Genomic DNA, 16904 nt, shown 5'->3' on the forward strand with positions numbered 1-16904 from the left:
TTATTTGCAGATGACATGATATTATACATTAGTGATCCCCAAAACTCTACAATAAAACCTCTAGAAAGGATTTTAAAAAGACCTCATAAATGTGGCAGGATACAGAATCAACTTTCACAAATTAAGAGCATTTCTATATATAAACAAAAGACTTACAGAGAAGTAATTATGGATACTCCCAATTCACAATGCCTCAAAAATTAAAACATCAAGGAATAAACCTAACCAAGGAAATAATGAACCTATACTCTATAATGAACCTCTGAAGAAAAAGACAGATAGTGACAAAGAAAAAGGAAAGACATTCCATGCTCATAGACTGCAAAATTTCACATTTTATAAATGATCATTCTATCATAAGCTATTTACAAATTCTATGCAATCCCATCAAAATTCCCACCTCGTTCTTTATTGAATAGAAAAAAATCTTAACGTTCATATGGAAAACAAATGATCCCAGATATCCAAAACAATACTAAGCAAAAGAAACAATACTGGAAGGATTAGTTCCACATTTTAAGTTGTATTACAGATCCAAAATAATAAAAACAATATTGTACTGCCCCAAAAAGAGTCATCTAGCAGACAAACAAAACAAAATCAAAGACCAAAACCTGAATACAGTTTATTCAGCTATCTTATATTTGACAAATATGCTAACAACATAAGCTGGAGAAGAGAAATCATCTTCCACAAATGGTGTGGGGAAAATGGGAATGAAGAACAAAATCAGATGTATATCTTTCACCTAACACAAAAACTAACTCAAAATGCATCAATAATCTAAACCTGAAATTGGAAACACTGAGTTGCTAGTTGTAAACATGGCAGTACCCTACATGATATAGGTATAGGAAAGGACTTTCTGAATAGGTCTCTATTTACATATGAATGAAAGCCAGCACTTGGCAAGTGGTCCTCCATAAAATTAAAGAGACTCTTTATAGCTAAAGAAACAATCAACCAAGAGATGATGAAACCCATAGAATTGGAGAATCATTGGTGTCTATATGCTAGAGGATTAATAGCCATAATATATAAAGAATATAAAAAGAAAGAATGAAAAAAATATCAACTAACCAATCAACCAACCAAACAATGTAAAAAACCTAAATAGTCCACTCAAAAAATGGGTCTGGCACCCAAACAGGGAGAAAAAAGAAAGAAAGAAAGAAAGGAAGGAAGGAAGGAAGGAAGGAAGGAAGGAAGGAAGGAAGGAAGGAAGGAAGGAAGGAAGAAAGGAAGGAAGGAAGGAAGATCAGTCAAAGAGATAGAGAAAGAAAAAAGAATAATAATGGCTAAGTAGCAACTCAAAAGGTTGATGAATCATCAGCCATAGCAATCAAGAAAATGGAAGTCAAAGCATTTTTGAGATGTTATTCTTACCCCAGTCAGAATGGCAATGACCACCAAGTCAACTGACAAAAAGAGCTAGTGTACCCACTATGTGGAAGCACAAACCCTCATCCAGTGTTTATGAGACTGCAAGTTGCTGCAGCTGCTTTGAAACTTTGAAAATCAGTGGGGAGAACTGTCAGAAGGCAAAAAGAAAAAAAGAAATCAAGCATATGACTCAATTATACCACTTTTTGACATATGCTGAAAAGACTTGGTATTCCACCCCACAGATACTTTCTCAGCTCTGTTCATTGCAGCTCTATTTAGCAGAAACATCTAGGAAATGGAATGTCATTCAGTGGATAGATGGATAATGAAATGTTATACAATATGGGACGCTATTCAGCTATAATAAGAAACAAAATTATAAACTTTTTAGGTAAATTGATGGACCTAGAAAAAATCATATTGAGTGCATGTCTCAGACCTAGGAATTCAAAAGGCACATGCTCTCTCTTATTATAATCTCCTACATCCAGATCGTCAGGTGTCATTATGTATAATTGAGTAAGTACAGAAACTACCTGTGGTGGTTTGAATGAAAATGGTCCCCATAGGCCAATAGGGAGTTGTGCTGTTAGGAGGTGTGGCCTTGATGGAGTAGGTTTGGCTTTGTTGGAGGAGGTACATCACTAAAGAGTGGGCTTTGAGGTCTCTAAAGCTCAAACCAGTTCACTTCCTGCTGTCTGTTGATCTAGACGTAGAACTCTTAGTGTCTTCTATAGCATCATGTCTGCCTGCATGCTATCATGATTCCAGCCATGGTAACAATGGCCTTGATAAGTCAATGAACTTCTGATTTGTAATTCAGCATCAATTAAATATTTTCTTTTATAGGAGTTTCCATGGTCATGGCATCTCTTCATAGCAATAAAATCCTATCTTAGATACCGGCAAAGGAAAATGAGACTAGTTTCCAGGTATGAGAAGCTTGAGAGAAGAGACGGAATTTCTCATCTGGCTTTTCAATATTTCCAGCCAAGAGCCAAAACCACTATCAGAACTATCAGAAGACTAACACTAGGTATGAGAATCCCTCCTGTGAGCTATTGGTCAGGGTTGTCCAGATATTCCCCAAACATACAGATTATTGCTATTACTTTCCCTTGCCCCCAAGAAGTTAAAAATGAACCCCTTTGCTTAAGACACCTTTTACCTTTAGCCACAGATCACAGAGATCCCTGAACTGAAATTGACCTGAATTCCTCTTGCATGACTACTAGTTCTCATGATACTGGAAGATACCATGAAAGCTTCAAAAGGAGAGAATGAACCAAAACTCCTACCCATACTATGAACCACAATAACAATCAGCATGGCACACAATAACCCTAAGGTTGTGTATTATGGCAGCAACCAACATCTCTCTAATTGGGCTTAAGGCTTGTTCAATAAGAGGGAAACCATGCCTGGTATTGGGAACCTAGCTAACTACTCAGGGATAGTGATATCATGAATCTTGGAAGCAAATCTATAATAACCACTTAACTATACCAACACAATTGCTAACTTCTCTCTAAATGATTGGTTCTGTACCCATAGATTAATAAGAATATTACTCACCCCAATTAAGGGGATGTCTCTTTGCAACAGGCAGAAGCCACTATAAAAAAACATATCCAATCAAAAAATTAGAGTGGTGGAACCTAGTCTCTCAGTAGATAACTCTACAAAACACTCCTACACCAAAGTCTCAGGGAACAATGTAGAAGAGGAGGCAGAAAGATTGGGAAACACAGAGGATCAGGGAGTTTGCTGTGAGACTGTGCCTCCTAATAATAGTAGAAGCTACATTCATAAAGTCTCATTAACAGGTCTGCTGAAACATTAGTCTAACAAATACAAGAAACACATTCTAAAGTAGATAGGTGGTAGAAGAAACCAAGAACCTTCAATTCTACATAAAAAACTACAGGCAATGAAGATATGCTGAGAATGGGAAAAATAGTCTTCCTTAGGAAAGAACCCATGAGTCAGTCATCCGATGGCAAATGGTCAAGCTTGTAAACATATATACAACTAACATTATATAGAGTATGCAGGCGCAGGCTATAATTTAGGAATATATAAGTATATACATTTATACATGTAATAAAAATAAATGAAAAGAGAAGGCATGAAGTTGAAAATGAGCAATGAGTGAGGGGCATATAGATGTTTTAGGGAGAGGAAAGTAAAGGTAGAAATGATATAATTTGAAATAATGTAAAAAAATGAATAACATAAAAACACAAAACAAACAAGACAAAAAAGGAGATGTTTCTGTGACATGAGACCAGAAAAGTAACCATGTGGAGTAACATAAGAAAGATGCTCCCTGGTAGAGACAAATAAAAGTGATGTGTAAAAATCCAACGAGCTCATTTTATCTAGAATTTAGAGGACAAAGGAAACAGAATCATCAATTTGACAGAACACGGAAAGAGTTCCAGTCAGCTATGGTAGACATTTTCTTCTTGATAAACTAGCATAGTGATTTTTTTAAATAAAGACCCAGAAATAATGAAATGTCTGTGTATTACTTAAGCATGGTTAGAGAGTCTTTTTTTTCCATAGATGTTCTACATGGCAGTTGAATCAGTACAGAAAGATCCTGATCTTTCTGGACCTGTTGTGAGTACTGGCACTGACTTGGAGGTCAATCTGAAACTTTGGCAATGTGCAGAGACCAAGAATTGGAGACTTCAGAACAAGGCAGGAGAAAAGAAACACAGCAAGGCCAACTCCATGGTAGCACCTCAAAGCAAGTAGACAAGGCACTGCCAAGGTTTCCAGACTAGTGAATGACAAAGATTGTAAGATTAGATGGAGGGAAATAAGATTCTCATATCAACATTCAGAGGCACTGGTGTACTGGGCAATTTCTAATAGATCTATGTTTGAACTAGCAGACCATGAAGATATATTAAAGGTATACTGTGAGAGTTTTAATATATTTTTATGGTCTGAATGAAATGTTCCTTTGGGCATATGCATTGAATATTTAGTTCCCCAACTAATGGTGTGCTTTGGGGACGAAAAAAGATAAAATCTTAGGATGTCATGCCTAGCTTTATGTAACAGGCCACTGGAAGAATGTCTTTGAAGGTTCTACCTAGTTTCTAAGTCTTTCTCTTTCTGCTTACAGTATTCTTTGTGTTTAGAAAGCTTCTATGCCATATTCTGTAGTAGCCGTGATGCTCATTCCAAGTGCATAAAACCAAACATCCAAAAATGAGACTTATGAAACAGTGAAATAAATCCTTCCATTCCAAAATAAATCCTTCCATTCATAAGAGTATTTTTGTCAATAATACTGGAGAGTGATTAATAGAGGTCCCCTTGGGAACAGATGAGTGCTGTTTATGCAATTTGGCTGGCTGTGGTCTCTGGGTTAAGAGAACAACTATGACCAGAAGAACACAAAGAATAAGCATAATCCAGGGGGGAAAAGTACTATGTAACTCTCTTTTCTTTGTCATGTGTCTAGGTTCTAGAGGGTTATCACAGCTGTTATCTCACAGGTATATCAGAATCTAAGTGCAAGAACAGCAGAATCTCTTACTTTGCTGACTTCATAGATGAGAGAATAGACTGAGGTGTGTGGAAATGTAGGTGCATAACCCTGTAATTCATAAGAGATTGCACACAAATGAAAGATTTATTCCTGATCATTATCTGGATATAAGTTTATAAATTTATCACCTCTTTGAGGGCTTACTGTATCAGGCACTAGGAATATGAGGATGTAAAGGAAAACCTGTCTTCAGGCTAACTACCATATCATGACATCTTTCTGCTTAATGCAATCCACAGATGGAATTCTCCTCTTCATAACTCCAACAAGAGGGGAAACATAGCAAAAACAAGGAGCATGGGCCTCAACTCCATGACTTATCAATACCTCGGCAGAGCCCCAAAGTTCATTTATTCCAGATCTAATTTCCTAGTCTTGAAGCTTGACAAAACTCCTTCTGTCCCTTGATTGGATTGTAGAAATGCCATCTGGTGGAATGGGGATTTTTTTTATTATTATTTTTAAGGTGGGAGTCAAGTTGATCAGTTTTACTGCTGATAACTTTTAAAACAGAAAGATGAGTACAGAGTTGAAACTGTTGATAAAGTTTCTAGATCATTTATGACTTATTCATTTTTCATGCTTCTCTATATATGTGCCCACATTACAGTTAGAGTGTTGTGTCTGTCTCCTACAAGCAGAAAAGAGTGATGACACAGCATTCTTCTCAAAGCATTTTATTCAGGAACCTTTCAACATGCAAGCAGGAATCTCTCAACATGCAAGCAGGAATCTCCCTCCAGCCCCCAATAACAATCTCTTATATAACCCCTCAACCATGCCCCATCAGTCCAGTCTGAGTAATCTCAGTTCATTGGCCTTCATCAAATGGCCTGATCTTGTGTCATGGTGCGCCTGCGCAGCTCTCACAATGGATGTGGCTTATTTTCAGGTGTATGAGGAAGTCAGGTGCAAGTCATAAGACTTGGCTGCAGTCCTGGGTGCCATCTTGGGACTACCTCCACACCCGTTCCCCACATCTCCCCCCCCCCTTTTTTTTCTTTTTTGGCAGAGAGAATGCCTGTCTTAGGTTGCCCCCTGTGGCAATGCCCCTTACCCATCATTGGGAGACAAACAGCTTTGGTTTGATCCCTGTCTTAGGTTGGTGACACGTCCAGGAAGTCTTACCATCATTGACTACTTCTCTAGCATGCCAAGCTACACTTGAGGAGACTGTCCTGTCTCCACCACTACAAAAGCCTGTGTCATCAAGGCTTGGGTTCTGCGCTGACGAAACTGTATATGGCAAATGCACCAAAAGGCCAGGATGCTGATTAATATCAGACACAGGGCAAGTCCACCAATTCTGGCCCACTCTTTCAAGTGGGTGACAGCAGTAGACCCAGCTGGCCAGTCCTTAAGGTACTGAGATATTTGCAACACCCGCAGATAAATTACTCACTGCCGTGGCAGTTAGTACCACAGAGGTAAGGGATATGGCCGCCACTGTGGCTGCAGTGGCAGAAATTGCTTTAGCAGTGACAATGGCCACAGTAATGCCAAAAATCCTTCTTAGGTCTAAACAAAGTCATAGCATAAGGAGCTTGAACAGGCCAAGGTACAAAACGAAGCATCCTAGTCACAACAGCTAAATGATATTCAGATGCATTCCAGCACATACTATAATAACAAATATCACTACTACAATTAACAACATTATTCTCATAATTACCATTATAAACAATAAACACAAAAGGAGGCCACAAACAAACAGGCGTTGCCTTAAAGGAAGCATTGTGCCCTCCAGCAAGTTGAGATACAGAGTTTTCAAACACACTAGACCCATTCCAATAAAAACTTGCATTACCCCATGCCCCTCCCACTAGCATACTCAGAGGAGAAAGATCTGTGCAACTACCATTCAGACCACACACCAACCACACATTTCTGAGAAATATGTTGAATCATTTGAAAGTACAGCAATCCCCTTAACTGAAGCTGCATCGGTTCCTGCACAGGCGCTATTTCCACATCCCATGGTAAAAAGGGTAACTACAGTGAAGCATTAGATGTGAAAAATTGAGGGAACACTTGTGCCTAATGTGTCAATGGCATGGGTTTGGGAAACACAGATAAGATTCTCCAACGTGGGCCAGGTGTGTGGTGGCACATGCCTTTAATCCCAGCACTTGGGAGGCAGAGGCAGGCAGATTTTTGAGTTCGAGGTGAACCTGGTTTACAAAGTGAGTTCCAGGACAGCCAGGGCTATACAGAGAAACCCTGTCTCGAAAATCAAAAAAAAAAAAAAAAAAAAAAATTCCCCAACGTGGATCTTCAATCATCACCACGGGAAGTATCCTCAACAACAGGAACATCCACACCTCCACACCATCCCCACTCCGCTCATTTTGGACTGCTCTGGTCAACAGCTCTGGGACGGGACTCACAGCAGCTTTCGATGATCCTGAGGAAACACACAAACAGACCCTCTCACCCAAACCAATTCAGAGCGTTCCTCTCTTACCTGATTCAGCGCCTCATTACCTCTCAGGAGTTCTGTGCCACATCTTTCTTTATCTTCTTCGCAATTTCTCACTAACTTCCAGACTGGCAAAACCCCTTTTGGTAAAACCCCCTGTTCCTCTGCAAAGCTCAAGTCCCCATGGTGCTTGGTGCAACTTGTCCCCAAACCGGGAACCTTATAGTCTCAATCTGAGAATTTAACTTGTCCCCAAACCGGGAACCTTATAGTCTCAATCCAAGAACTTAACTTGTCCCAAAACCAGGAACCTTATAGTCTCAATCCAAGAACTTAACTTGTCCCAAAACTGGGAACCTTACTAGCTAGCTGCCCTGACTGAGATGAGTTCTGAACAAAGAGAAGGTTCCCTGTATGGACCACCACTTGTCGCTTCTGTCCCTGACAAGCAGAAAAGAGTGACGACACATTGTTCTTCTCAAAGCAGTTTATTCAGGAACCTTTTAACATGCAAGCAGGAATCTCTCAACATGCAAGCAGGAATCTCTTTTTCCAGCCCTCAATCTCAATCCCTTATATAACCCCTCAACCACGCCCCATCAGCTCAGTCCGAGTAATCTCAGTTCATTGGCCTTCATCAAATGGCCTGATCTTGTGTCATGGTGTGCCTGCGCAGCTCTCACGATGGACGTGGCTTATTTTCAGGTATATGAGGAAGTCAGGTGCAAGTCATAAGACTTGGCTGCAGTCCTGGGTGCCATCTTGGGACTACTGCCACACCCGCTCCCCACATTAGAGCTTTCACACAGACACATAGAAATGCTAATCTTAAATATCTTGAATCTTATTTAACATTGATCTTAATTCTTCTTCTATTCTTTATGTACCAAGTTATAAAGGCTTTATTTATACTGAGTTGTTTTCATAATAAATTCATTTGTCTACTTTTTTTTTTCTTGGTTTTTCGAGACAGGGTTTCTCTGTGTAGCCCTGGTTGTCCTGGAACTCACTCTGTAGACCAAGCTGGCCTCGAACTTAGAAATCTTCCTGTCTCTGCCTCCCAAGTGCTGAAAATAAAGGTGTGTGCCACCACTGCCCAGCTTATCTACTTATTGCTCTGCTTAACATTCATTGAACAGTAAACTGTAGCAGATGCATGTATGGTATTCTAAGAAGTAGAATCTAGTGATCTATAGTTTTGCATTACCATGGGTAAAGGACCAAGTAAGTTGCACTGGATCTGATGAGTATATTTCTTCAGCATAAATCATAGAAAGAATCTAACCAAAAACTATTTCTAGTGTATAGTGCTAACAATTGGATTCAAATCAAAGAGTATGCAAGTTTATTCTTAGCCATAACTTTTACAATGAGTTTTCGCTATGTAATTAATTCCCAGGAAGATTCTGCTAGCTTTGGGGAAATTTTATTTGGTGGTGTGCTTTCATGGAACTGTTTGGTACCCTCTATTACAAAAAGCAAGGAACCAAATTTAAGGGATGCTCAGAAGCTAGATAAAAGTATTCAACACAAAACTTTGTTTGGTCATTGAGAATTCCTTTTATTATTAGTGTTCCTGTAAATGGCTCCAAGGGAAAATCACAAATAATTGTAACTTCCACAAGCAATGGGTAACACCTGGCTATTTTTTTTTAATGTGAGGGTATTTGAAACGTTGGAAAGAGTATTTGGTTCCCTCAATATGCTTCTAAAGAGAAGTTTACGTGGGGCAGGCTGAACACTTCAGCAAAGCACTTAGAAATAATCCCTATTATTGCTCATTTCACCTGTCAACTGATTGTCTTTCTTCCCTCTGAGTCAGTCTTTCCTGTTCTTACGCAATCATCTGAAAATCTAAAAGAAGAGAAGACATTGCAAAGAAAGAGGATACATCACTTCTGTTTGACTTATTTCCCTCTCTTAAGCAAACAAAATAAAATGTCCTTATTTTGCTTTAATTTAGCAAATACAAACAAACCCATTACAGTGGTCTAGACAGAAGCATCTCATCAATGACAGAACTGAATAGTATATATTGGCTTACTATACTTTGTGAAATATGTCATCTTGATATATTAGGCAAATACTGGAAACTGTATATTAAGGACAGATGAATTAAACAAAAAATAATGAACAAATGAAAGTGGGATTAAAAAAATTAATCTATAAGTAATCATATAAATTAATTGACTAATCTGACATTATAAAATATTGAGCCCAGTACATTTAAAATTAAAGTCAATAAACTATAATAAAAAGTAAGGACTTAAATAATAACTGATATTATTAATGTCTTACCAAAGGAGTTCTAACGAACTAATTATAGTTTCCATTCCTAATAGGAGCAAGCATACCTTTGATACAGGAGGTATGTTAGATCACATTCCCTTAAAGACCCATATACATCGGATGAGATATCCGCCTTTCCCTTTTCACTATTTTTACCCTTCCATTTCTTTCTTCATCCCTCACTTTCATCAATGATTTCTAAGGTAGCTTATTTGAATAAATGACATCAGCATTTACCAAATTCTCAGAATTAGAATATGTTTCAGGATTGAAAACTGATGTTTTTATTCTTATCTCTAAGCCAGCATTTCTCAAATGGTGAGTTGCATCCACTTTGGGAGTCAAATAACTCTTTCACAGGAATTGTCTAAAACCATGAGAAAACACAGGTATTTATATTACAATTCACAACAGTAGTAAAATTTTAGTTATAATGTAGCAACAAAAATAATTGTATGGCTTACGATTACAACAACATAAAGGAACTGTGTTATAGGCCCACAGTATTGGGAAGGTAAAGAATCACTGCAGGCAATAACATCTGTAAGATTTCCATTCCTAATTTTAATAAAGGCAGATCACTGTTGAGGAAAGTACAACCAATTTATCTCTGACTTCAGAGCTCTGAGATGAAATTTCATGCACTCACTGTCCTTTACTGAGTTAGATGTTAACCTGTTTTCTTTATTATAGGTATCTATTGACAGACTCCTGATTTCTGTGAAACAGTTAGTATACATTTCTTTTAAATGTTATTTCATGTTTGATGGATAGTGGCATTTTGATTTGTGCCTGTGGTAGATTTAGTTTTGAATCATTTAATTTTTTCTTCCCTTCTTTCTCACTCCCCTCCCTTTTCTTTCTCCCCACTTTCCCACGACTTTTCCTATCAACATCATTCACATTAGCTCTCTTTTTTCCTTTTCCTCACTTCATCCTTATTTTTCTACCTCATCTTTCTTTTCCTGTCTTCCTCCCTCCTTTTTTCCTCCCTGTTTCTGTCTATACATATTTGATGAGAGTGTCAGTCATTCTGCTTGGTGTTGGCAGTATAAGCACAGTATATCCATTGAGGAGCTAACACTAAATAGGAATACAAAAATAAGCTTGCAGGAAAGCATTACATTGTATAAGTCATATTGTGGGGGGTACAGAGAGGAAAGGGGTTGTTTGGAAAGTGTCCATGTGTCAAATGCAAGAATCATAGACGTTTTGATTATTAAGTTTTATGGAGTCCATTGGAGAAGTTAGGAAAACATAGTAAGCAGAGAAAAAATAGGTCAATATCTATTAGATATGAAAATGCAGAGCCTTTGTAAGTACATTAAGCCAACATTACACAAGATGAAAACTGGTGTGGATCAAGGCAGTTGATAACTAGGTGAAGGGAAATACTTTAAAGGCCTTTCTACACCATGGAATGCATTTTACCTATCAGGGAATGCTGCCCTACAGGGGTTTTCAAGACAAGACAGAGAGTAATGTACTTTTGTTTTAGAAATCACTTCTAACATAAGCTAATCACATGCATTAAATGAAAATTAATAAGCAAACATAAAATCCATTCAATTCATGACCCTCCCTTTCAATTTTATCAGTTAATAGATTGACACTATCAACATAGTATCTTCTGCTGGAGAGGACACATAGACCTAACCCCAGACCTAGCCGGTAAGTGCCTAGCACTAAGACAATCTATGTGGATTTACTCATTGCTGCTCTCCATCTTCTAGTGCTTCCCAAAGTTCATGTCTATTTCCTTCAGAACATATTGTGAGCATGTGCAGACTGCCACCTAAAATGACAGTGTGTGATGCCTCAACATCCTATCATTCATTCAGTGCTGTCGCCTCTCACTTCAAGTGTCTGATGGCAGTACATTGCTTCTGCACAAAGATTTTAGTTATTTGTTGTAATGATGACCTATTTTCAAGTGAGCGTGGGGGCAGCTCCCAATATTTGCCATTGAGTTTTAATCAATGCCGTGGAAAGACTGTTGAACATCTCATGTGAAATTGCTGTGATCATGTTTGATAGCTTTGCCAGAAAGAGTAGAAAATTGCAGAAATTGTTTAAAAAATATAGTTAAAATGATTTAGTTTAGTAGCAACCTCACTCTCAACTCTGGCTGTTTCATCATTTACTTAATGTAATCTATGATTTGTACTATTAGCTTAAATTTTGCTTTCAATTTTCTTGCTTATGTCAAGACTGCCTGAGAGCCCTGCATCTGGCTTTCCTGAAACAGCATTTACTCAGCTCTCCTTCCAAGCACCTGGCTATTTACATACTCAAGTCTGGAGTTCCAAATGGTGATAAATGATTACTCAAGATGGTCATTCTGTGCACTTATTTTATAAGTATGTGGTTTCCAATTAAATTGAAAATATTTCAAAAACTTCTGTCGACATTTTAAGTAACCATGGACATTTGGTTTCTCTTTCTTTCTTTCTTTCTTTCTTTCTTTCTTTCTTTCTTTCTTTCTTTCTTTCTTTCTTTCTTTCTTTCTTTCTTTCTTCTTTCCTTCCTTCCTTCCTTCCTTCCTTCCTTCCTTTCTTTCTTCCTTTCTTTCTCTTTCTCCCTTTCCTCTCCTCTCCTCTCCTCTCCTCTCCTCTCCTCTCCTCTCCTCTCCTCTCCTCTCCTCTCCTCTCCTCTCCTCTCCTCTCCTCTCCTCTCCTCTCCTCTCCTCTCCTCTCCTCTCCTCTCTCTCCTCTCCTCTCCTCTCCTCTCCTCTCTTCTTGTTTTTTGGTTTTTCGAGACAAGGTTTCTGTGTGTAGCCCTGGCTGTCCTGGAACTCCCTCTGTAAACCCAGCTGGCCTCAAACTCAGAAATCTGCCTGTCTCTGTCTCCCAAGTGCTGGGATAAAAGGCATGTGCCACCACTGCCTGGGAGACATCTGGTTTCTAAGAACTAATAAGCTCTTAGCTGTCAAAGTTATATCCATAGATTTGTGCTGCCCTCAACCTTTGTCAGAAAAGCTTACTATTTCAGTGTGTAGTCATAAATGGAGAGATTTATAACTGTTCAAAGCTGAGGATAAGGGACTATGAGTGCTCAGTCCTAGATGGGACATCTGTACCAATTGCTGACTACCAAGGCTTAGGGAACATATGGAAGAGGAGGCAGAAAGATGGCAAGAGCCATATAGTCTGGGATAATGTGGTGAAATACTGTTGTGTATTGTAGATATAGCATGGCTGTTGAAAATAAGAATTTACCAAAGGTGTGGTTACCAACGTTAGATAAGTCACTTAAAAATTCTAGCACTTGGGGAGGAGGCCTGTTGATGACTCTTATGTCTAAGGACAATATATAATTTTAGGAGTTTGACCACTCATGGGTTACACCCCAGCCCCAGAAAATGGCTCATACTGATTTACACATGGGCAGCACTACTTGGACTTTATTATATAAATTTGGATGTGTAAAGCAAAATGATTTTAAAAGGAAGACATGAAGTTGGGAAGGAGATATGACAGAGTCCTGGAGGGAGTTGGGTGGGCAGAGTAAGCAGTAGATATGATCAAGATACACTGCATGTACACACACATTTTTAAAAAATAACTGAAAAAATATTAATTATCAGAAACCCACTCAAATTACATATGAAAACTTAATGAGGGACTAGAAGAATGTCATAGCCATTAAGATCAATTGCTACTTTACCAGAGAACCTGGGTTTGACTCAAGCACCACACAGCAGCTTATAACCATTTTATCGCTCATATTCTAGGGGATCTGAATCCTCTTTTAGCATCGGCAGACACCAGGCATGCATGTGTTAAACAAATGCATGGAGGCTGTACTGGCTGGTTTTCTGTCAACTTAACACACACTGGAGTCATTGGAGAGGAAGAAGCCTCTGTTTGGGAAATGATCCAATGAGATCCAGCTGTAAGGCATTTTCTCAATTAGTGATCAATGCAGGAGGGCACAGCCCATTGTGAGTGGTGCCATCTCCATCTCAGCGCTGGTGGTACTGGGTCCTATAAGAAAACAGGCTAAACAGCTTAGGGTTTTACTGCTGTGAAGAGATACCATGACCATGGCAACTCTTAAAAAGGAAAACCTCAGGGCAGGCTGACAGTTTCAGACCCTTAGTTCATTATCATCATTGTGGGGAACACTGAATCATGCACATAGACAGCACTAGAGAAGGAGCTGAAAATTCTACATCTTGATCCACAGGCAGCAGAAAGAAAAGTGACACCACATCTAGCTTGAGCATCTGAGACCTCAAAGCCCATCCCAACAGTGACACACTTCATCCAATAAGGCCATGAAATACATGTGGTAGCCCCTCCCAACCAACAAAAACAATCAATCAATGTACTCAATAGTACAAGTATGTTGCTTAGCAGTGAGGAACTTGTAAAATAACTCAATAAGATCAAAGCAGTCACAAAACTTTTTTTTTTCCTTACCTGAAATGTTTACTGCATTTGTTTCTTCTGCATCAATTTTGGTTGAAATTTCTTCTCAAGTGATGAGTTAGCTTAAGAGCACATTGCAGAACTGTGGCTTTGTTCAAGAGAGGAGACAACAGTGGGTTCTTCCTACTGATGTTCATCACTGTAAGAAAACAACATTCTCTCCTTAACCCGAGAACTAAAAACTATAACTTAACAGTTTAAAATGAAACTGGAAAAGGACTTTTTCCAAAAACAAAACAAAACAAACAAACAAAAAACAACAACAAAAAAAACAGTCCTTAACTTTTTAAGACAATCAAGGATTCTAGAGAAATAAGTGAGACATACACATCCTGTAGGAAAAGAAAAAGTGTTTTGGAAAATATAAAGCTATGCCAATGTTATAACTCCCAAGAGAAGCCTGGGATTCTAATATTTATTTTCATTTTCTCCCTGTATATATGTGTATGTGTGAGTGTATGCCACCTGTGTGCAGGTGGTGCCTTTGGTTGTCAGTAGAGGGCATTTAATACCCTGGATCTCCAGCTCCAGGTCATTGTGAGCTGCTCAATCTGAGTTGGGCAAGTACTCTTGACTGCTAAGCCTTCTCTTTGGGGAAGAGATCCTTCTAAATCATTCCAATGTTTTTGATTATAAGAGTAAAGGAAACATTCTCCAACAAGCCATTGAAGTCTGCAAGATAAGCATCATTCTACCCAATAGCCACTTTGGAGAAAACGGTAGGGTTCTTAGACTGCATAATTTGCCTAGAACATGGCCTATCGCCTTATTCTTACTTCAATTCTACCTTATACTACCTTATTCTTACTTCAAAGCTTAGCACAGTTAAATGGAAAAATGCAGTTTTTCAAGATTAAATTAGAGACTAATGAAGGGTTAGGCTTCAAATTTTAAGAAACTGTTGACACAAGTCCCTTCCGCTCGACTCGAGCCCCGGGCTACCTTGCCAGCAGAGTCTTGCCCAACACCCGCAAGGGCCCACACGGGACTCCCCCGGGACCCTAAGACCTCTGGTGAGTGGAACACAGCGCCTGCCCCAATCCAATCGCTCGGTACCTGAGACTGCGGTACATAGGGAAGCAGGCTACCCGGGCCTGATCTGGGGCACAAGTCCCTTCCGCTCGACTCGAGACTCGACCCCCGGGCTACCTTGCCAGCAGAGTCTTGCCCAACACCCGCAAGGGCCCACACGGGACTCCCCACGGGATCCTAAGACCTCTGGTGAGTGGAACACAGCACCTGCCCCAATCCAATCACGCGGAACTTGAGACTGTGGTACATAGGGAAGCAGGCTACCCGGGCCTGATCTGGGGCACAAGTCCCTTCCGCTCGACTCGAGACTCCACCCCCTGGCTACCTTGCCAGCAGAGTCTTGCCCAACACCCGCAAGGGCCCACACGGGACTCCCCACGGGATCCTAAAACCTCTGGTGAGTGGAACACAGCACCTGCCCCAATCCAATCGCGCAGAACCTGAGACTGCAGTACATAGGGAAGCAGGCTACCCGGGCTTGATCTGGGGCACAAACCCCTTCCACTCCACTCGAGCCCCGGGCTACCTTGCCAGCTGAGTCGCCTGACACCCGCAAGGGCCCACACAGGATTCCACACGTGATCCTAAGACCTCTAGTGAGTGGAACACAACTTCTGCCAGGAGTCTGGTTCGAACACCAGATATCTGGGTACCTGCCTTGCAAGAAGAGAGCTTGCCTGCAGAGAATACTCTGCCCACTGAAACTAAGGAGAGTGCTACCCTCCAGGTCTGCTCATAGAGGCTAACAGAGTCACCTGAAGAACAAGCTCTTAACAGTGACAACTAAAACAGCTAGCTTCAGAGATTACCAGATGGCGAAAGGCAAACGTAAGAATCCTACTAACAGAAATCAAGACCACTCACCATCATCAGAACGCAGCACTCCCACCCCACCTAGTCCTGGGCACCCCAACACAACCGAAAATCTAGACCCAGATTTAAAAACATTTCTCATGATGATGATAGAGGACATCAAGAAGGACTTTCATAAGTCACTTAAAGATTTACAGGAGAGCACTGCTAAAGAGTTACAGGCTCTTAAAGAAAAGCAGGAAAACACAGCCAAACAGGTGATGGAAATGAACAAAACCATACTAGAACTAAAAGGGGAAGTAGACACAATAAAGAAAACCCAAAGCGAGGCAACGCTGGAGATAGAAACCCTAGGAAAGAGATCTGGAACCATAGATGCGAGCATCAGCAACAGAATACAAGAAATGGAAGAGAGAATCTCAGGTGCAGAAGATTCCATAGAGAACATCGACACAACAGTCAAAGAAAATACAAAATGCAAAAGGATCCTAACTCAAAACATCCAGGTAATCCAGGACACAATGAGAAGACCAAACCTACGGATAATAGGAATTGATGAGAATGAAGATTTTCAACTTAAAGGGCCAGCTAATATCTTCAACAAAATAATAGAAGAAAACTTCCCAAACATAAAAAAAGAGATGCCCATGATCATACAAGAAGCCTACAGAACTCCAAATAGACTGGACCAGAAAAGAAATTCCTCCCGACACATAATAATCAGAACAACAAATGCACTAAATAAAGATAGAATATTAAAAGCAGTAAGGGAGAAAGGTCAAGTAACATATAAAGGAAGGCCTATCAGAATTACACCAGACTTTTCACCAGAGACTATGAAAGCCAGAAAAGCCTGGACAGATGTTATACAGACACTAAGAGAACACAAATGCCAGCCCAGGCTACTATACCCGGCCAAACTCTCAATTACCATAGATGGAGAAACCAAAGTATTCCACGACAA

The 16904-nt window shown here is 39.7% G+C and overlaps 1 protein-coding gene across 1 annotated transcript in view; it reads right to left on the reverse strand.

Annotated features, from left to right (window-relative positions):
- Positions 1–14083: 14083 nt before the first annotated feature.
- Msr1 (macrophage scavenger receptor 1) overlaps positions 14084–16904 on the reverse strand; it is a 99519-nt gene continuing 96698 nt past the window's right edge. Inside the window, exon 10 of the mRNA XM_006509311.3 lies at positions 14084–14234. Within this exon, the coding sequence (XP_006509374.1) occupies positions 14119–14234 (116 nt within the window). The 3' untranslated portion in view covers positions 14084–14118. The remainder of the gene's footprint in view (positions 14235–16904) is intronic.

Source organism: Mus musculus, chromosome 8 (assembly GCF_000001635.26).
Source record: "Mus musculus strain C57BL/6J chromosome 8, GRCm38.p6 C57BL/6J".
In the NCBI taxonomy this organism is placed as follows: domain Eukaryota; kingdom Metazoa; phylum Chordata; class Mammalia; order Rodentia; family Muridae; genus Mus; species Mus musculus.